This window comes from Patella vulgata, chromosome 7, assembly GCF_932274485.2.
Source record: "Patella vulgata chromosome 7, xgPatVulg1.2, whole genome shotgun sequence".
Taxonomy (NCBI): Eukaryota; Metazoa; Mollusca; class Gastropoda; family Patellidae; genus Patella; species Patella vulgata.
Window position 1 is genome coordinate 15,683,201 of NC_065885.2, and position 23,640 is coordinate 15,706,840.

The window sequence follows — 23,640 nt, forward strand, 5'->3', positions numbered from 1 at the left end:
TCATACCAGCACTGCGGCGGGGATAAAGGATACACCTTGCAATGCCATAATAATAGAGCAATACAATTCAACATTTTTGAGCCACAGCGTTATTAGATTTTATCCCATGAAAAGTTGGGATGGCAAAGTTAGCTGGACTCGTTGTCCTGATTTTCCTGTTAGTTGGTGTGGTTCTAGACTGCAGTGCGCTTTAAACACATGTCACACTTAAATCACTCGCGACCACGTTATTGCCACCTTCAAAGAGTGAACGTTGGAGGAAAGTCGCATTATTTGGAGTAGTGGCGCGGTATCTGAATAGAAAGGGAATTTAATGGCGTTTGTGTTTTTATTATTACACTATATATGCTATACTGTCAACCACGGTGGCTAAGTGGGTAAGACGCTGGCTCACTAGCCTGGAGGTCGCGTGTTCGATCCTTGCATTGGTCGAGAAAGTTCATCGAGATATCCGACGTGGTTCCCCTTGTCAGTGGTGCAGGGCGGAGGGCAGCTGTCTAGTCGTTCGGATGGGACGAAAAAACGTACATTGGCATTCACGTAAGAGATCCCTTGGCAATTGGAATTCGATATAAGAGTAGGCCATAGTGCCGCTGCCCGGGCAAAATTTCCCTCATCGCATACTGTATGGCGTATGCCCGTCTTCATTAGAGCAGAACAGTTGGACGTTAAACCCTATTTCATTTCACCTTCCACTTAATTAGTCAATTAAATGTGAAGTTCTTTTTCTTACATGATGCAACATGTGGATTAAACAGTCTACTGTGGCTAACTATAAAATACATGGATAAAAAACAATGCTTAAAAATTATATTACGGATCAGTATTGATAAACAACGGCACAGACTACCTAAAACAAGTAAAATCTGCTAAGTTTTGTCGCTCAGTATCAAGGGTTTTTAATACCCCCATCAGACTGGGTTGGCGCCCTTACTGCACTGCTACGGCGACGGAAATGGTCCCAAAGCGCGTCAAGATCGCCGTAAGCGTAGTAAAAGCGTGGTGGAAACGCCAGAAAATGATCGACGATTGATGGCGTTTGTTTTGAGCATGTTCAAAACAAACGCCAAGGTTCTGCGATCTGACCTGGAAAGCTGTGTGAACGCGGCTATTTTTCAAGTTTGTAATTTTTTGGAACAGTTTCTTGCCTTGTGTTCACGTTTTCCGGCGACCTTGTGCAATTTCTGGTCGCCGTACAGTCGCAGCAGCGCAGTAAGGACGCCACCCTGGTCTGACGGGGGCATAACCCATTCATAAAAAAATACAATCTATACTAATATTTGTGACTGTCGTTTGTCTGTCTGTTCGGGGTTGGCGGCTACACTAGGTCTGCCCCGAGTCTGGGGTAGCTCGGACCGGGAAGTAACATAGGCCAGGTGGCGTTAGTCTACCACTTCCGGTTTCGGGGTTATGACCCCCGAGTGAAGCCGGGCATTCTTCTAGTAAAGGTAATAATTTGAATCGCGTTAGGTCGTGCGTTTGGTCTGACGAAGGCTTTACTGGTAATGGAGTATCAGTAAATTAATTAACACATCATTGGTTTTATCTCTTTAAATCAGCAACATTAAGAATATTACGGATGCAAGTCCCATTTCAAAACATTTTAATGACAGAACACCACGATTTGCCATTGGTAGGTGACCTAAATGGGATAATAATTTTTGGTACGAAATTCAAGAACAAAGTTTTTATTAACTATTACTTTTAATACAATACCCTATTACCTTACAAAGTTTCAGAAACACGAACCTAATCAAGTTAACGTGACTTGGAGAGTGGCATTCATTATTCTGAATATTGTTCCACATGTATGGATAATATATATATACCTTCTGTCTTATAAAATGGCTTAGGCAGTACTATTTTGAATAACATTCCAGCACTCTCTATGCATATAATTTAGCTGTATAAAACGTCAATCAAACTCTGTTTTTATGTTACTGGGTCTTAATCTAGACCAATCCCAAAGTCCGAATAGATTTCACATACTTTGCCTTTTAAACACATTTCGCACCAATCGTGTAACATTTCGTCTGAAATTTCTGCTTGAGAGACTGTACACTAGAAAATCTATGGCAAAGTTAATGTAGTACAAAAATTGACAGGTCAGTTGCGCAATGTGAGTTGGCCTATGATAAACATCACTGAAAGGTTGGTCATCCTGCACGAGTATTTTAATAAGAATATAAATACGCATGGCGTAGCTCGGTAAGTAGAGCAATAGAAATACACTAGACACTAGAACTATCATCTTCGTAGACCGGATTTGAGCTTGAGACAAAACGCCAATAACTTGATGGCGATTGGAATTATATGTTGATTGGATCAGATGATGTTTCCGTCTAAAGTTATGGATGGTGTAGATGATGCGTAGATTAAAAAACAAAATGGCTATAAAAGGCACAACAAAAGTTATGACGGAATCTACGTAAGTAAAAATGGCGACGAAGCGCAAATGCGATGGTAAAGAAGTACAAATATGACCATATGGCGTTTCTATGGAACCAGTAGTTACGAAGCTATGTAAGTACATAACAATGGCGATGAAAGTTATAGAACACAAGGCGATTCGTGCTTTCAGTTTAGTCCATATTCTCGGTGCCCGCAACGGATAACAAACCACTATATACCGCTCTAACATCATGAGGACGACGTACCAAGCTGACAGAAAGCTGCAGACGTATGTCACGTAAACCATAATATGGCAGCATCCAGGAGTTTGCGTAATTTCCGGTTTCAAGCTGATCATCCAACTGAGAAGCAAGGCTGCTAAGAAACCAGTATCTGATATGACTAAAGCAGCGAGATACATGCTGCATGGAAAATAGCGAAATGGCGAAAATAGAAAGACAAGGAAAGCACACAAATTGCCCACAATTCCTAGATTTGCGATGATGGGTATGAGGTATAAGTTGACAACATGTGCCAAGCCGTAAAGATGGTCGGTTCCATTAGTAGAGACCAGGTAGTAATCGGAGACATTATAAGGATAATCCAGTGCAGAATAGTCATAGCTATCCCCGTATGACATGGTGGTTCGCTGCAACTTTCAAACGTTGGTTGTTCTCGGTCGGTGTTCAAACTATACAATGGAATGACAAAAATGTTTTTACGCGCTGTTGTCTCTATCGGATGACTTTCATCAGTAGTTTTAATTGTAAATATATTACTTATGTTTGATGTCACAGCTGTCCGTTAAACAATCTATAATCGAATAGAAAATTCACAATGTCCGCTCAGTTAATGCCTTTTTTAATTCCACACTGTCTTCTGACGTCAGAAGAAAATGATTGTATTTGCGTCAATCACCTTGCATCACAAAGTCCAAAAATACATTGTATAACCGGATTGAGCTATGCTGGATTGATATTATTAATGAACTTAAAGACTTAGAAGTTAAGATATTCATTCACCACGTGATCCATAAACTTGTATACTGTTTTAAACATGCACCTGTGGGATTTTATTCCTGTCTGTAGTCCCTGAATCTAAGGGCACCAGAACTGGAGATCTAAGATACAAAAATAAGCTGAAGTTATTCATAGAATCATATAATGTTAGTATCTGACGTACATTGGCTGCGGTTTCCACGGTTCTATTGTATTACTGGAAAACTTTGCTTTCGTGACATTAATACATCTGGTGATTAATAGTAATGCTCTTCTAATTAAAAAAGAGTGAAATATATTAATCTTTCTGGATCGTCTTATTGTTATGACCTTTACATTCTGGACTACCACCCTGACTGATTGTATGTTCGACTGAATGAGAAACTGGAGGTTAGGCTTGCTGGCACCACACGATTAATCCTCTTTATGAAAACTTTGAACCAGGACTGAACTGATGTGACAACTGGAAAGTGTTGCAATTGTCACGCCGAAAGATTAACTAGCACTCACAGAGATTAGGATGTTGTTAATGTAATTGCTTACACTCTTTTATTTATTATAAGTTTCTATTTATAAGTGAGATGAGATGAAGGCTACAAACTTGTTCCTTGATAAACTACTCAATGTATCAATGTTCCTCTTCAAATAAATCGATGTCTGTAGCGACCGGAGCCTTCATTATTCGTGAATATTAAATATGGCACATCTGGAATCTGCAATATACAATAACAAGACTGTCTGATTAATGTTCATACTTTGAATGGATGCCATGGGATATTAACTTCTTACTTTCTGCACCTGTCAGGCTATAACAAACACGAGCATATGATCATGTGTATGACATGCAGTGTGCTATAAAGCAAATTTTGTCCAGACTACAATTGAATTGCAACTATCAACGGCTCTTTTACGTGCACGTCATGGCGTACACGGGACCTCTGTTTTTTGCCCCATCCGAACGACTAGAGTGTGTTCCTTTCCAGACCCTTCGTCCTGAACAACTGGAAAATCCCGTGGAACTTTTTAGCAAACATCGGGATTGAAACCCGGATCCCCGGGTTAATGGGCCAGCGCCTTACAAACCGGGCCACCGTGGCTCCAATGTTAATACCATTATTGATTATTCTCGATATATCAGTTACATATTAACGTAACACATTAAAGAAAAGAAACGCTAAACAGTAAATCTTATGCAAGAACCGATAGGAAGCAAACATGGATAGATAAACCAGCACGCAGCAGTTTTCATCAACCCTTCCTTGAAGTGTCAAATTTGACAATGAACCCCTCCCACGTGTGTGGCGCTGTTGCGTGTCGCATGTGCAGCTAAGTGGTTCTGTTGGGGCGGTAAGTTCTTCATCTGTGAACATATTCTCAAAGCATGTCAAATGTCCATGACTATTTGTCATATCGCAACCTGCATAGGTATTTGCATTCTAATATCCCCTATATATATATATAGTCAGTCACTTAGTGAGTGCTATTATAGTCCATGTGTTTTAACAGTAAACTGAACTTGTGTGATATTTATTTTGGGAGTTGACAATCTGTCTACGTCCATACTAGGACTCGACACTAATTTCGGAACAGACAAGTTCCATATATTTAGTCAGTCACAAGTTCAATATTTAGTCAGTCACTTAGTGAGTGCTATTATAGTCCATGTGTTTTAACAGTAAACTGAACTTGTGTGATATTTATTTTGGGAGTTGACAATCTGTCTACGTCCATACTAGGACTCGACACTAATTTCGGAACAGACAAGTTCAATAATTCTCTTGCGCGAACGAGTCTTTAGAAATAGAAAAAAAACACTTCTTGTCATAGGCGTACGAGCTCGATGACAGTTAGGGGGGGGGGCAGAACCCGAAATGCCCGAAAAAAAATTTTGCGTTTACAGACAGCGGCTACCCCACCCCCCTTTTCCTGCTATTTCAGCCCGTGAACAAAGCAACTTCAAAGTGGTCTAATATAGCCTTATTAAGGTGGCTGACTCGAATTCCAATCAATCGTTTACAGTCCACGAAGACGCGACTGTTGGGAGAAAATTTGACTGTCGCAAACGCGATTTCCTGCTATTCCAGACTGAATACAGCAAATTCAATTTGGTTCAATGTAGCCTACCTGGCTGACCCAAATTCCAATCAACCAATCAATTGTCGCGGGATATGGGGGCCTGAAAATTTAACCACCACAAATGCGTTTTCTGCTATTCTAGCCCATGTAAGCAACTCCAAAAGTGTCCAATGGTTTTGTAACCGAAAACCCCCTCTGAATTCCACCCATCCAATCAGACTGTTGCAGCTGCATTCACAAATAATAATCGATACCCGAAAAAAGTGGCTCCAGACAAAGTGTTTTAATCCATAGTCATCTCAGTACAAATTCGTGGATTTCAATTAAAAGAAAAGTAAAATCAGTGTTTTATTAGCGCTTGATGACAATTTCGGGGCGCAGAACCCGAAATGCCCGAAAAAATTTCGGGTTTACTGACAGCGACGCTGGTCTTCTTCGAGAGGTGAAGAAGCGGAGCCCATGAAAATTTTGGAATATTTGACGGCCGCAAACGCGTTTTCCAGCTATTCCAGCACGTAAAATTAGTGTTTTATTAGTTTTCGGGCACTTTTTTTTGCCATGTAGATCAAATAATTTTTTTTTTTATCACTTTACCCGTCTGTCTGCCCGAAAAGTCAGATTGCCCGAAAGTTAGGGGGGCAGCTGCCCCTGCCCCCCTGGCTCGTACGCCTATGCTTCTTGTCACGCATATGCCAGGAATCGAACATCGAAAGATAAAGTTTATGTTGAGATATAATCCATGGTATGTTCCAAAACTGGAACTAGTGCAATTACACCAACAGGCCCGTAACTTCCCCCCCCCCCCCCCCGTGAAAATATTGTCGACCATAAAAACAATAGATATATATTGTCCGTCAATTTTACATCACCCCTGAGAACACTTGGATAAGCTATCATTATTTGAAATCATTTGTTTATGAATTAAGTTACAAAAAAAAATCAATACAATCATTGAAATCATTTCTTTTAAAAGCTGAACTCCAATTATAAAACTACAGAAATAGTTTTAAAATATAAGTACATCGTGGGCAATCGCCATGTTTATTCTACAAATTGAGAACACATATGGTGATTATTTAGGGCGTTAACTTTTTTTTATTTAATTATTTCTGTAGTTTTTTTAATCTGGGTTCAGCTTTAATTCCCAAAGCAAACAAACGGAACGTCTAAAAATGGAAAATACACTAGTTTATTAAGTTTACCAAACAAATAATAAAATTAAAACAAAATATTTCAATTCTTGTTTTAAACATAGATACTGCGGCATACAGAGTAGAGCTCCAGATGGTCGATTGTCTCAGACATCTAATCAAAGACTGACATACAAATTAAGTTAATTTGAATACAAAGTTTATTTCGTCGGTTTTGACATATTTAAAATGCCTTCCTTTCTCACATTTCTCGTTAAGGGCGTCGCCAAACCTTTTGCATACCACTGCCTAGATGTAATCTCTTCAAAATTTACCGAGACTAATCGATTGCTATTTCAGATTAGATGTCTGTTTACCGATCAAAACGCTGAAAACCCAAGAGCTGGAATTAATCATTACAAGTCGATATTTAAAGACGCCATTCAAGGTATATTGTACCGTTATAGGTAAGATGAGCACCCAACATTTTTATACGCCCGCATTTTCATGTGGACGTATTATGCCGTCGCCCCTGTCCGTCCACAATTTGTTTGTGGACACTCTCGGTTCCGGTCGATATTGGCATGTATCGGACCATAACTTTATGGATTATGGCCCCTGATTGTTCGAAAAAAAACGTTTTTAGCTTGTGGACATTCTAGGGGTCCCAATTTTCATCTGATTTTGATGAAACCTGAAATGCAAGTTTATAGCCCAAAAATCTTGGATCCTGTCGATATTCGCGCATATCAGATCGTAACTTCCTGAATTATGGCCCCTGATTGTACAAAAAATCGCGTTTTTAGCTTGTGATCCCTCCAGAGGTCACAATTATAATCCGATTTAAAAAAAAAAGCTCTTGAATATATCACTGTCACATCGTAATGATTGAGTTCGCATTTCGTGAAAATCGGACCAAAACTGCCGGACAAAATGGCCGGCCCTAGTACACAAATAGTATAAAAATATGGAATATCAAAGATGCGGACCCCCTAAAGGTTTCTTTCAATATTCGCGCATATCGGATCGTAACTTCCTGAATTATGGCCCTTGATTTTACGATAAATCGCGTTTTTAGATTGTGGTCCCACTAGAGTTCACAATTTTTTCCTATTTAAAAAATCGTTTGAATATATCACCGTTACATCCTACTGCCGGTTGAGTTCGAATTTCGTGAAAATCGGACCAACACTACCGGACAAAATGGCCGCCTCTTGTACGCAAATAGTGTAAATATGGTATATCAAGGTTGTGTACCCTTTAGAGGCCACAATTTAGATCCGATTTTCATGAATCTTTAATTTATGTTTATATCACAACGATGTTGGTTCATTTTGATAATCGTGCATATCCGAACGTAACATACTGGATTATAGCTACTGATTGTTCGAAAAATCACATTTGTGACTTGTGAACCCGATAGAAGTCACAATTTGTATTCAATTTTAAAAAACGTTATCACTGTTACACATCAATGAAGGTTGAGTTCGAATTTTGTAAAATTCTGACCGAATCTGCCAGACAAAATGGCCGCTGCGTGTATGCCAATAGTGTAAAAGTATTAATGCCAAGGTTGTGGACCCTCTAGAAGCCACAATTTTTATCCGATTTTGATGAAACTGGCAATTTATGTTTATATCCTAAATATCTCAATCATGGCCCCTGATTGCACGAAAAATCGCTTGTTCTCTATCCATCTCTTGCAAAATATGGGTGTATCTTGCCTGGCAACCGCTGGTTATATCTGAATTCGTAACAATTTATCAAATGCGCAATTAATGCAAAATCAACCGACGATTATTTAAAAAATATAATGGTTAGATTTTAGGTGTTAGTGTTCATTAACGTTGAAATTAACTCCAGAATTGTAACAAAAACGGGACTTTGGCCTTTTAAACGCTAATATAACGTAAATTCCCATTCACCATTAATAAACGACAATCTAAACATACAAACTGTTACATAACACCATTTCTTTTTTAACTGGTGTTGCAGTGGGTATATGAGACATATGCAATCATCTAAGATATCCTATGAATATATTTAGGAAACCTTTGGCTTTTTCTGTTCTTAGCGCACTCTATATATTTGTCGAAATAGATCAGGTTTAGAAATGAACAGGATAAACGCGTTTATAAAGGTAACGTAAGTGCAAGAGATTCTTAATATTAGTTTTCGAGATTATTTCTGAGCGGTTTTATACTTTCTTGGTCCTGCTGTTAACTAACACGTGTGTTGGGTTTTTTTTCTGTATATCATATTTGTATTGTAAATTCGACTTGTATAGGCCGTGTAAGATTGTTTCGGTATCCTGTGAATACAATATCTTTTTAATAAACAAAATATACTTTCAGTTGAAACTTATAAAGTGCATTCCTTCACATTTTAGCGTTTGATTGGCATACTTGTATTAAGGCATACCCTGTGGAGTTTGCCATCACTACTTTAAACGTTACAAAAAAAACCCAGGGTATCAGTATTACAACATCAGACTAATTATTGAGACTATATTGTCATATGAAATCTGTAAGTTGAGTTAACTATCGATATGGCTTAAGGTTATGTTTTTTATTACCAGCTCGAGACGTCTTTAATACCAAATTGACAAGCGGTTTGTAAATCTGGTGTAATCAATTTGCTTTCATCCACCTCTAATTGATAGCTATGCCATTCACTAATATATCTTTGGTATTGGTAACAGATAATGACTATGACTGGTGACGGATTTATCCTTAAATAAGTCTACTATAGACAGTAATAACCGTAGTTACATCAGATAGATAGGCAAATTAGAAACCAGATCGTGGAAATTAATAATATGATTAACATAAAATTAATTAGGTGGAGGTAAAACATGTTGAGTCGGGATTAAAGGACTGTAGGAAAACAGTTCTGCTTTCCTTAGCCAAACTTCCCATCAGATACAATACAGTACAATATACAAAACAAATGAGAAATTATTTATGATATAAATCTTAAAAAGGTTGTAGTTTATTGGAGAGTAGACATTGCATTTTTTATAAATATTGTAAGATGTCAATTTCTATTGTTAGATTTCAGAGTAATTTGTTTCTCGATTCAAAAGCTATTGATAGATACTTTCCTAGATTTGTCAATTCCTTAAAGATACATTATGGGAGGTTAGATAAAGAGCTGACAGTTCTCATTATAATAGTTAACCAGCGGCTCCCAGGAAGGATACGCCCACATTTTGCAAGAGATGGATAGAGAACAAGCTAAATAAAAAGCGATTTTCGTACAATCAGGGGCCATAATTCAGGAAGTTACAATCCGATATGTGCGAACCGAGATCTTTGGGTTATAAACTTACATTTCAAGTTTCACCAAAATCGGAAGAAAATTGTCACCTCTAGAGAGCCCACAACCTTGATATATCATATTTTTGCGCTATTTGAGTACGAGAGGCGGCCATTTTGTCTGTCAGTTTTGGGCTGATTTTCACGAAATTCGAACTCAACCATCCTTAGGGTGTAACGGTGATATACTAAAACGGTTTTTTAAATCGGATAAAAATTATGACCTCTATAGGGTCCACAAGCTAAAAACGTGATTTTTCATCCAATTAGGGGCCATAATTCAGGAAGTTACGATCCGATATGCGCAAATATCGAAAGGAACCGAGATCTTTGGCTTTTAAACTTACATTTCAAGTTTCAACAAAATCGGATAAAAATTGTGACCTCTATAGGGTCCACAACCTTGATATACCATATTTTTACGCTATTTGAGAACGAGGGACGGCCATTTTGTCGGTCAGTTTTGGGCCGATTTTCACGAAATTCGATCTCAGCCACCCTTAGGGTGTATCGGTGATATACGAAAACGTTTTTTTAAATAGGATAAAAATTATGACCTCTATAGGGTCCACAAGCTAAACACGCAATTGTTCGTACAATCAGGGGCCATAATTCAGGAAGTTACGATCCGATATGCGCGAATATCGAAAGGAACTGAGATCTTTGGGTTATAAACTTACATTTAAAGTTTCAAAAAAATCAGATAAAAATTGTGACCTCTATAGGGTCCACAACCTTGATATACCATATTTTTACACTATTCGCGTACAAACGGCGGCAATTTTGGACCGATATTCATGAAATTCGAACTCAACCTTTTTTTCCTTACGGTGTAACGGTGATATAATCAAACGTTTCTTTTAAATAGGATAATAACTGTGACCTCCAGAGGGACCACAAGCTAAAAAAGGCGATTTTTCGGACAATCAGGGGCCATAATTCAGGAAGTTACGTTCCGATGGACGCAAATATCGAAAGGGACCCAGATCTTTGGGTTATAAACATGCATGTCAAGTTTCATCAAAATTGTGACCTCTATAGGGTCCACAAGCTAAAAACGCGATTTTTCGTACAATCAGGGGCCATAATCCATGAAGTTTCGATACGATACATGCCAATATCGAAAGCAGCCGAGATCTTTTGGGGATAGGCCTATATTTCAAGTTTCGTCAAAATCGGAAAAGAATTGTGACCCGTAGAGAGTCCACAAACAATTGTGGACGGACGGACGGACGGACGGACATACGGACGGACAGGGGCGACGACAATATACGTCCACATGAAAATGTGGGCGTATAAAAATTAGATAATGTAAAGGCAATTTGCTGAAAATTTCATCAGTCAAACTGATCCACTCTGAACCAAGATTTTACCGATTGAATTTTCGACCTAGTCTCGATCATCATTACTAAAGTCGGCATGATAAAAAATAACATAGTCTCGATTATCCATTTCATAATTAAACCATGAATGAAAGTTGAGCAACAATTCGGATCCTAATCCAGTAAATATCGCAGGCTAGCTTTGAGATCGAGAGTTGATGATGGTCTGGATACGTTAATGTCTAATTATTATTTTCGATAACATTTCAGGCTTACAGAAAGACCTGCAATAGGCAGATTTAGCTCTTAAATAATGTATATTTAACATTATGTATGGTCAGGAGTTACACAATTTATATACACTGTATATGTTTATATTATTTACATATTAATACTTTCCGACGTGGTTTCCCCTTGTCAGTGGTGCAGAACGGAGGGCCTGGCAAGGACAGCTGTCTAGTCCTTCGGATGAGACGAAAAACCGTATACATTGTGTATACATTGGAATGCACGTAAAAGATCCCTTGGCAGTTGGAATTCGATATAAGAGTAGGCGATAGTGCCGCTGCCCGGGCAAAATTTCCCTGATAGCACACTGTATGGCGTATGCCCGTCTTCATTAGCCCAGTATAGGAGCAGAACAGTAGGACGTTAAACCCCATTTCATTTCATTTCATTTACATATTAATACAAAATGGTTCTCATCTTCAGCATCATCATTATAGCAATACTACTGTATCTAAATAAGATATGGGTAGATACAGTTAGCATATTTATATGGAATGGATTTTAGGAGTGATGTGCTGATTATTTTACAAATACGTTCTACGCATAAGTTTAATGCGTGTATATTAAAGTCTAGAAGAAAGGGAAATGTACAATTAAATTAAGCAGGTAGATACGTCCGACCAGCATCTAGATACGAATACATTCGTGTAAGCAGTAGTTATGATCTACCTCAAATCAAACTAAACACCGCACTTAATGGATCTTCACGTTCCGGATCATATCGTGGCACCAGATAATTCGGAAGCTGCTTCATATTCCACGCCAGGTCCGAGCCCGAGACATTTAATCTTTAGTATAACCGCGAAGACAATGTACAAAAAACGATTTATTTTAATATAGCCAACTGAATTTAATATCTATTATCCGGCGGATATTTTAACCGCGGTGTTAACATAATTTAGACTGGTGCCACTCCGTCGCTGCAGAATAACCAGAAGCACCATCTAATTCCCGCTTCCACGTCCCACGCTCTGCTCTACAGTGTGTTTGTTCGTGTAAATTGATATTTGTTCTCTCGACGTCGTGAGCTGGGGAAGAAATGCGTCTATTTCCCTTTACTGTGATATCAATCATCTCAAAACATGCAATCAGTTCTATTTTTGTCTTTTGTTTTTCGTAAGGAAATATTAATCCTTATCAAGGTCGTTTACAGTTTGTACAAGCTTTTTACTTTACAAAATTAACCACAATCTTTCTCCAGCTGATTTTACTAAACGGGGGTCACGGTGGTTAAGTGGGTAAGACGCTGACTCGCTAGCCTTGAGATCGATACCTGCATCGGCCGGGAAAGTTCATCTAAATTTTCCGGCGTGGTTCCCTCTTGTCAGTGATGCAGGACGGAACGCCTGACAAGGACAGTTGTCTAGTCGTTCAGATGGGACGAAAAACTGAGGTCCCGTGTACACATTGGCGAGCACGTAAAAGATCCCTTGACAGTTGAAATTCGATATAAAAGTAGGCCGTAGTGCCGCTGTTCGGGCAAAATGTTACTCATAGTACACTGTATGGCGTATGCCCGTCTTCATTAGCCCAGTTCGGAGCAGAACAGTAGCTTGTTAAACCCCATTATATTTCATTTCGATTTTACTAAATTCGAGTTCTTCGCCCCACGGAATGAACGTGAATTCTAGTGAATACATTTTTATAATATGTGGAATATGCTTTTGTTATCTTGGCCTGAACTGAAACATCGATGCCATCCGCGCATATTTTGATTAACGTACTGTAATCTGATCGGTCGAATCTTCTCGCATTAATTGTTAGCAACTGCTATAATATTTCCATATTTTCATTTGAAGAACTTCATTATTCTTGAGCCTCTTCATTAGCGCGGTTGGTGCAGAAAAGTAGGACGCTAAACCCCATGCCATTCATTCATTCATTCCATTTATCTTATGTTATTTTTCTAATATAGATTCTTTTCAATTTTGTAATGTTCTACAATATATATTTAGTAAAATAACTTTGGTGTTTTTTCTAATTTAAACGACAAATTATGGATGAATTTGGGTTTCCTACTAAAATAATTAGCTTTAAAGCAGTTCCTATCTTGCAAAATTTAAACCATTCTTTTAAATCTATTAAAATTTTTCGAGAATTAAAATAATAATAAAGCTCATTTTCTAGTGTTAAGACTTATAATTAAATGTTGGAATCTTTATAAAATTAATGATTTAATGTCGTGTCTTCACCGATACATTTCTTGGTTAAATCAAAACTAATTTAGACCGCCAAGCAGAATAAATCTGGCCATATCATGTTAAATCAGAATCTTTATTTTATCGAATTAGTTACTGTGGCACCGTATATGGTTACTGTAAGAACAGCTTTTCAATCAATTAGTTTCTGTAAAGTAATCATCAGTAAAGTCGTATAGACTTATTCCAAGGGGTATTCAATTCAATATAATATAAGATTAGATGGTTTTTAATTCGGTTTCGTTCGTTTTACATTTCATATTTTACCCATCCCAATTCTATTTAACATCTGCCAAGTTTTATTATTATGTCGTACCTTTTCCGTTTCATTGGAAACTCATAGTATCCAATCACATCAAGATCTATCTATAAACCCCCTGAAGTCTCGTACATAACAAACCCGACATTAGCTGCTCTGAGCATAATGTTAGATCTTATGGAGTGTACAGAAGATAAAACGAAATAAAAAAAAATGTTTAATTTTGATTAAGTTGATAATTATTGAACTCGCTCTCGATAATCGATAGAGTCATCTGTTTGGTTTATATCGAATTTGGTAATGATACAATGCAACTATTTGCTAGGTGGGAGAGAGGGCGGAAATTAATACCCATAGTTTTCTTAAGCTCAGACTGTCGACTTTATCGGTTATCCAAATGTAGAGAGTACTTAATTAAGCCTATTAAATATACATATTGTGTCTGGTGTACGTCTTTTAAGCTCTTGTAAAGTACATAAATAATATTGGCGATTTGCCAGTTATCACCCATTCATTGTATTGTTTGTTATTTATTCCGAGTCTTATAATTATTGTTTTTTTCGCATGGATCAGTTGCCAAGAGCATCATCATCTGGCAGTAATTAGATGTCTTCACACCATTAGTTGATTTTAAGGTGACACATCACGCGGACGAAACAATTTAGTTTTCTCAACATCCTATTTGAAACGGGTACCTCATCAGAACAACATCAACTATATCAAGCTGCTTTATCTTCCGACAGAGGCATCCCGTTTAGCCGTATATACTTCTTTATTCGATATGTTTTTTTGACACAACTAGCGTGAGTGACTGTACAAATTAATATAGGGTGCCACGCAGCTGCAATATGTTATAGAAATGAACTTTCATACTGTGAAATGGCGACAATATTAGGGTGTTACACAGCTGCGATTTGTTGTCAAGGAAATGGACTTGAATGTTTTGAAATGGCGTCATTATTATTTGCTAATTTGAGGTACAATAGAATTATTGTAAATTACTATAAATATTTCTATGTTTATATATCTTCTTAATATATCCATAAATTGAGTGTTTCATAATTGGCTCGTGTAGGTCTTTATATATAATTGGGTAGGTCTTAATTATATATAATTGTTGGATGTTGTCCATTAAGTGAAAATATTCACTTCTTGTTATTATAACGTCTCGTTGGCTTCCGAAATAAAACCTCCTGTTTTTATATTTTGTATTAGAGTAACATTTTATTAACACACTAATTTAGCATTAAATTTTAAAAAAAAGCCGCCTCTGGTATATTTTAATTATGAGATACATTTTAAGCCCAGTTCAATCAACTCATTTTAAACATTTGACCGTTAATATTTGTGTTTAACATTGCTGACAGTATACAAAATCTCGGGATTTTACGCATATTTTTGAATGTGTGGAAGACAACCCCCTACCCCTTTAATGCAATATACAATGATTTTATATCACTTCAACTCCGACATAACCCGTAAATACTATGTACAATAGTTTTACATCAATTCAACCCGATTGCAATCGCAGACGTAAACTGTGGTCTAATGGTTTCGATCTCTTGTTTGTCTGACTAACCTCACGGGGTTTCTATGAGATATTTGGTTCCAGTGTTACTGCTAATGCAAAATACTGAAATAAAGATGTAACATATTTTAGATTAGCGGTATTGTGTAAGAAGAGGCAAAGATTGTTAACATTTACCAGAACGCCCTGCAATACTTAATTTCAAAAGCAGATTTAATTAAATTGGATTTTTTTAGTTTTCCGATAAAGTTAATACTGACATCCGTTCAAAGTTTTTAACTTAACAGTTAACAATTTCACCCAAAACAAAACTAAAACCAGTACCTAGCAACGTTCGCAAACGAAATGTTTTGAAACACGATTAAACCGTCCTACCAATAATTTGTTTTTCAAAAACTTTATAAATAAAATATGAAAATAACAGTAGGAATGCCCTGAAATGACACGCCCGATCAGACCTATTGAACACTCCATATTAGCCAAAATTAAACATGCATTATGCAAGAGCTCAATCCGCTATTGCAAGTCTTTCTTTAGGTCTTTAAATGTTATCTAAATTATTAATTAGACATTAATTAAAGTATCAGTATCATCCAAAGTCTTCGATATTGAAAACACGTATTATTTGTCAATTTAAATCTACATTGTATATAATTCTTGAATGGCATTTAGTGATTGAGCACATTAAAAAAAACACAACACAGTTTATATGGAAAACAATCACTGGTTTATACACATACAGCACGACGTTTCGTATTCTCTTATCGTTGACGTTTCGACGAGGATACTCTCGTCTTTATCAAGCAAATCGTTCGTTTGTCGTTCGTTCTTGGTGTTTAACGTCTGCTTCCACATAAGTGATATCGCAGACAAGACATAGGAGAGCCGAAGCTGATTCCTGTTTTTTAGAATATGATTTTGCAATCTTACCATTTGGCCTTAGGCCATGGATTTGGTTTAGTGGGAAGTTCTTCCCTTTATTTAATATAAAACATATCGTTTGGTAGATGATCTCGTCTGCTTCTGGATTGGTAGATGTCATCGTTTGGGGTTAGTGTTTGGTGCCAGGCCCGTCCTATCGTGGCCTCCCCTTACTCCACTATCCCACTCTCTGGGTTTGGTATCAGTTTTATTTGCGGAATATATATATTTAATTATATATATTTATATACAGTAAAAAGAAGCCATAAATATAGACATTATATATAACAAGCACTGATCAAAGCGATGATGACAATGCCCTAAGTAGTTACAGTAAACCGAAGCTATAATTAATTACTCATCTGAAGAACTAGGTGTAAGCGTTAATAAGTGATAGTATAAGTTAATGATACAAAATGGTGTTAAACAATCAATGAGGTGTGCTTGATACAGATTCTGTTTAATTTTCCAGGCATTTGCAATATTGTCAGATTGCATTTTCCGTGAAATGAAAATGGGGTTTAACGTCCTACGTTTCTGCAGCAGCCGGGTTAATGCAGCCAGGAAGATTTCAATGAATCCATTCCCATTTATATGTTCGAATCATCCTTTTATAGTGTATTTACTTATGGTAAACAACAACGCCCATCCTTACTATGGTAATGGTATTAGTTCTATTCTAATTAGATGAACAGTCCTCTTACTAACCAAGTCGGGAATTAATACTTGCTACAAAAGATTTCTGTTCTGTTGAACGGGTATCACTATCCATTTTAAATGATTCATCTCGCAGTTTGTCATTAACTTTTGATAAACAATCCATGCATAGTTATTGGGTTATGTTACTTGACCATTTCCTTTAGAAGCCAGTCACATCTTAACTATCCCGCTGAGAGTTAATAAGTACTTCCTTTTAAGAAAATTCGGCAATGGCGAGTGTTACGTGATGAACATAAAGACCGATTTGCGCTTGTCTTATTCGAGCAGAGATGTTGTCATTTCAAGTAATCTTTGGATATAATTTTCCATTTGCTTTAATCTGGTTAATTCGTCGTGTAACGTGAGCAATATCTGATACTTTTCCAATTTAAAAGAATGGATTTAAGCACTATGTGCACTGAGGATGTCTTTGACGATTGTTATACCGCATTAGCTATGTTTATAATGTTACTACTTCGTGAATATGCGTTGTTTCAGCGAGTAATCCAATAAAACTCCATGCAAGGACTCTTTGCCATTATCTTGTAAATACTGTTGTTGAGATTTATCGACATTCTAAATTTCTAAATATGTAAGACAATACGCTTACTTTGCAAGAAGCCCTATAAGCGAGACACAAAGGGTAAGGGGTGGGAGGGGGGGGGGTGACCACAGAGTTTTTCCAGTATCGCATTTATGATTGCGCAGATGGTACTGCTCAAATACCACCTACGAAAAGAGACCCACAATCTTTTCAGCCGCTAAATAGTCCATAAGTCCTCTCAATGAATTTCGCGGTTTCTTTGGGGTCGTATCTGATCATTTCCACTGATATTTAAAATTAAATACAGAAGACACTTTACAACGTTGTTGGCAATGATCTGATATTTAATTAGGAGAGTAATATGGATATTATGATAACCACAATATCTTTTCGGGAGCCAGAAATATTTTTCGTGAAAATAACAATAGTAGCACCATGAAGATAAAAGGAAGCGCTGAGTTGTAAAGTTTTACACTGACAGAAAGTTGACAGTGCTATTTCATGCATATCGACATGTGACAGAAATCTAGCGAAATGTCATATAAAATATGAAGACAAGAATTTGGATAAAGTATTCTGACATATCTACCTATAGTGGAATGTAGTGCTGCTTCTGGGATTTCGCCTTTAATATTGTATTGTATTATCACTCACTGTACACCACTGCATAACATGATGGTGGTTTTTTTTTATGTTTGCGGGAAGTGTTTGTTATGTAGGAAAACAACTTAAAGCATACTAATGATGTGTGTTATTACATCAGGAAGTGTATAAACTGTATTATTTCAAACAAACCACATCTGGAAAGATCATAGAAAACATGGAGCTATTTGATCTTTTAAAGATAAACTTGTTACACACATTTCCATCAAAGGAATTTGGTGGCAGTTCAGACAACGAAAAATGTACTTAAACGACTGTCAATGCCAGGAACCATGAGTGTGGGTGTCCTGGAGAGAGAGAAATGGGGTTTAACGTCCACTCGACATAAACTAGGTCATTTCGGGACTAACATATCTGTTCAATAATTCGCTGGCGCGTAGGGTTTTTTTTAGCAGTGGGAGGAAACCACGAGGTTGGACAGGCGACCCTACTCCTTGTGACGTACAACCGGGGAATCTAAGCCACGCTAGTTGACTCAATGACAGACATTATGATACAACGCGCATGCGCGTACCATTCACCCCCCCCCCCCTCTCTCTCCCCCGCCCCCCGGGTGTCCTGGAACTCTCACAGGCATGTCTATAAATAATATATCGTTTTACAATAGAAAATGCGAGTTACAATATAATTATACCCGTGAACTACAATTTATTTCCGTTAATTTTGTTGATAATATTATTGTGTTATGGTTAATTCGTGGGTAATTAACCGGTCAGCCAACTGAGGTGTTGACCATCATTGTTTAGAATTAAAGATGTATCATGCTATCGATGACGATGGTTATATTACAAAGACTGCGTTTCCTGCTTCATTGAAGCGCTAATTAAGTTATCTAGACCTACGTCATTGGAGATATGCGTCTTTGTATCAGCTTTGTGTAGATAAATGGGAAATGTTATTTTTAAAATACAGACACATTAATGTCATTATTTGTTGTAAGAATGCTGTTGTATTTATGCATGGTCATTACCAAAGTAACCATACGTGATTTGCGTTTTTCCGAAAATATTAAATTCACCACATCTTAATCCACGCTAATACGTACTTGGATTGATTATTTAACGTTTAATTAAAATAAATTAAATTGCCAACGCTAGATAATCTGCCGTCTTTGATTCGATAAAACAAATAAGGATGGCGACCGTCTTGTTTCAATTCGGCATCTCTTTGTAAATAATAATGTAAATAATAAACGGAATTGGACCACGTTTGGACTGATATTTCTATTGAATATTCAACTTTCACAATGTTGTAGTTTATACTGCATTCTATGGCGCTAAAACCACGCACAGTGTCTTTAATATTATATTGATCTAAATATTTGTTTTAATTAACGTACGGGTCTATTTAAGCTTTGGGTATAAAGATAGTAGTCATTTAATCCAATCACTAGGCATGGCGGATTAAGGGATAAAAGGGTCCGCCCCCCCCCCTCCTCTCGATAATTACATTGGCGCAGATAAGGTTTATATATATATATATACTTATGTCAAAAACCAACAAATCTATGCACTCCTGACCCATAGTTGAACGCAGGCGATTCTTGTTTCGCACAAGAGCGGAAAAGGCGCCATAACCGCTATAGTTAGTCACCGTGATGAATACCAAGAGCTAAGGAATATCCAAACACCAAATTCAGTGAATTATATGCATTTCTACTACGGTTTCGATTTTTGCGAAACGAAATAGGGTTTCAGAGATTCAACTTTCACAATTGTAACATGGACGGGAAATCTTCCTTTGTTCTTTTCGTTGAATAAGCAGATTGTTTTTCTTCTAGTAGACTGGGTGGAGCTTAACCGTGCAATAACTAGACATGTTCAAGTTTATTGCACTCTTTTGCTGGTTTACACTAGTTTTAGTAGAAATCATATGGGGAAGTGGGGTGGGTTTTCTGTGCAATAACAACAAGCATGTTGTGTAGGTGTCAATGTTACAAGTTATTTATAGCACGCTTCATTCGTTAACAGGTTTAACATCCCGGCCTACGGCCTCGATGTTTAAACCTGTTAACTCATGAAAGCCGTGCTATAAATATAACTTGTTTGCATTAACAATCCCTCACATGTATTAAATAGGTGCTAATTGGTTCTAATAGGAGATAGTTGATTAATATGTAATACCTCGTGTAACTATTTACATACTAAATCTCAAATAACTAATGCATCTGTAATCCTCTACTGATATATCATTACTTATAAATTATCCTCTTTTATGATAACCTTTCACATGGTAGTTGTGCGCAATAGAAATGTGTAATATTAATAATAATAATAATATCTAATCTTATAAATATCCGTAACTGATGATGCCACAAAAAAAAAAAAAAAAAAAAATTCTCTTGTGACAATTCTCTACAAAACTGTAATTCCCTGATTGCTGGTCTGCCACGGAGTTTTATATTATATGTCAAATTAAGGAGATTCCAATCGCGTATGTCATCCTTGAAATAGACATCTTTGACATAAATCGGGCTATTACTATTATATCACATCAAGCCAACAGTTTAATTATTAGAATAATTGCATCAATAAGCGAACCCAGCTTGATAACTTACCCGATAATATTTACAGTTATGTTGCTATATTAGGTTGGGTGTGATTAATGAGTGATAATCATATACAGTTATCTTATTTAAAAGATGTTACGGACATCATTTAAAAGGGAATTATGTAAAATGAAAAAAAGGTTAACGTCCTACTGTTCTGCTCTGACTGGGCTAATGAAGACGAGGGGGGGGGGGGTGACATTTTGTAATATTTAGATAACGTTCTTGCTATAATAGTTATAAAATACAAAATGCAAAATGAATATATTGAAAATTTCATTCAAATTAATTAAATCTGTGCGAAGTTATCAATATTTGTAATTTTGACAAGATATGTGCATTGATTGTTTATTATCGTAACCACGGTGCTGGTTATTCAAGGCTTAGCCTGTCTTCTCCATTTTAAAATTAAATCATTAAATGACCGAACAGTTCTAATCAAATTAAAATCGGAGTCGTTCGATGGCATCGAGGGTTGTTTATGGTCTTGTCATGTTAATGAGGTCTAATTAATAATTTACATAACATATAATGCCCAAAGAAAGACCTGCAATGCGCCGATTTAGCTCGTATATAATGCCTGTTTAACAAAGTGAAACTAAAGGGAACCAATTTTAACTAACCATACAAAATACATCAGATTGATCTCATCATCTGCGCAGAATCGAAAGTGTAAATATCCTGAACCTTGACCAACGGCATTACGAGAATTTGTGCAACCACCTTTTCAGATAGATTTAAAGATAAGAAGTAATGCAACAATTTGAAATGGCGGCACCATGACGCCATTGCTGTATTATAATTTGTTCATGCAGCTCCAGATTTCTCAAACACACTAGCAATTATTTTCGTAATTGATATATTTGTGCATTTAATATTGAATTGGGATGCAAAAATTTAACACAGCCGATTTATCCCCAGCCCCACTTCAGTAGCTAATGAACGGCATCAGCTGCGATGGGCTGAATAATCAGATTTAATAAAACTGTTCTTAAGTTAATTCAATTAATTGTTATCATACATATTTCACATACCCAAAATCCAACAGTCATGATGCTGTAAGATACCCACCCACTCATAAAAGATGTCTTACTACTGGATGACAAAAATCAGAAACAGTTGTCAATATATCCTTTAAATGTGAACAATAAATCTATAAATAGGTTGCCAACAGTGACAGTGCCAGTTCATAGGACCACAGAAGAAATATACTCTCAAGTTTTACATAGGTGGAAGCCAATAGTTTTTTTTTCTCTAACTCTATGTATTGGGATAATCGACTTCCCCAATCGACCTGAAACTAGACCCCCCTTTAAATAATCTCTGCACCGGTAGTTAAGTTTTCTTTTTCTGAACTCATTTGCTTTTCTGCGTAATGAGTATATCAATTCAACAAACACTTCTGGATTACTGATTTACACAATTTAACGGTTAAGATGCATCGGCGAAACCCGGCACAGCTCTGTTTATTTAAAAATTAAAACAATTACTAGAATTTTTTATATCAAGAACACGAGTGAGTCAAAGCTGCCAATCACGTTTTCTTTAGAAAGCTTCTGATTCTTTGCCCATATATATATCTTAGCTTTGCCATTGGATATAGATTTGCCTGTTCTTAGGTCTCCCCTAAATCATGCAAAAAACGATTTGTTATAATAAAATATAATAGTACTTTAAAGGGGCTAAATCGCTAATATTTGGGACCTAGAAATTGACACAAATGGGTCGCAACGTATATAATAATGTAATATTAATGTATTTAAACTGATTTACATTCAATCGTTTCTGTTTTTACTTTAATTTCTAATCAGTTGTGTTCGGCGAAATATGACGTAAGTCTCAATCTTATGGCAAGCTCTAAAGTCTAGTTATTCCAGTCGACACCGATAATATTTATTGCGCATGCTCTCCAGATAAGAATATGACGTCAACGGTTGACATAACTTGTAGAATTTGCTTTGCCTCGTTTTTCGAGTCCCTTATTACAAATAGCGCGGAAACGCATAGTACACGATTCGTGTACCAATCGTAAAATGTTTTGTTTTGTCTTAAATATTGGATATCAGAAGTCCATCTTTTCCCGGTAAGATCACAACATAAATGTTGATTTAAATTGACAAATAATTCGTGTGTTCAATGTCGAAGATTTTGGACGATACTGAGTTAGAGACTTATCGACTTTAAAGTCTCTACCCTTCATTTGGAAAATTTTTATTCCCTGCAACTACAATAGAGTGTTTACTTCTGTTCAGTTTTTACAACGCTAAGATTAATTGAAAATGTGTCACGATTTCACATCCTCTACAGACGATAACAGGATATGGTCTGATCATGCCAGCGTTACCTAATTGATGGGCTTGTTTTTAATCCGATTGAATCGAAAAAGGGAAACTATACACCGTTTATAAAATGTTAAATAATCAGTCTGAATGCATAGCCGTGAAAAATTAAATTATATATCGTCCGAAAAAAAATGGAAATGAAGATCAGTGGCTTTGAACATTAATTGCATCGAGCATACAGACGATAGCCATTAATATATTACTAAAGTAAACAACTCATGGGCGAATACCCTAAAACAGCTAAATACATAGACAAAGTAAACACAGCATCGTGATACCACCAGGCGTAAAACTAGATACTAGTTATCAATTACGTGGATTTTGAGCTTGTTTTCTTCTTGATTTCCACGTCACCCTAGACAGTTATTAATCCAATTTATTAGCACCATGCCACTGGGAGGAATAACAAATTACAT

General features: G+C 36.7%; 1 protein-coding gene across 1 annotated transcript in view; it reads right to left on the reverse strand.

Moving 5' to 3' along the window:
* Positions 1-1,829: 1,829 nt before the first annotated feature.
* Positions 1,830-23,640, reverse strand: part of LOC126826687 (thyrotropin-releasing hormone receptor-like) — a 31,793-nt gene continuing 9,982 nt past the window's right edge. The window contains exon 2 of the mRNA XM_050555687.2: positions 1,830-4,102. Coding sequence (XP_050411644.1) covers positions 1,982-3,031 — 1,050 coding nt within the window. The 5' untranslated portion in view covers positions 3,032-4,102 and the 3' untranslated portion in view covers positions 1,830-1,981. The remainder of the gene's footprint in view (positions 4,103-23,640) is intronic.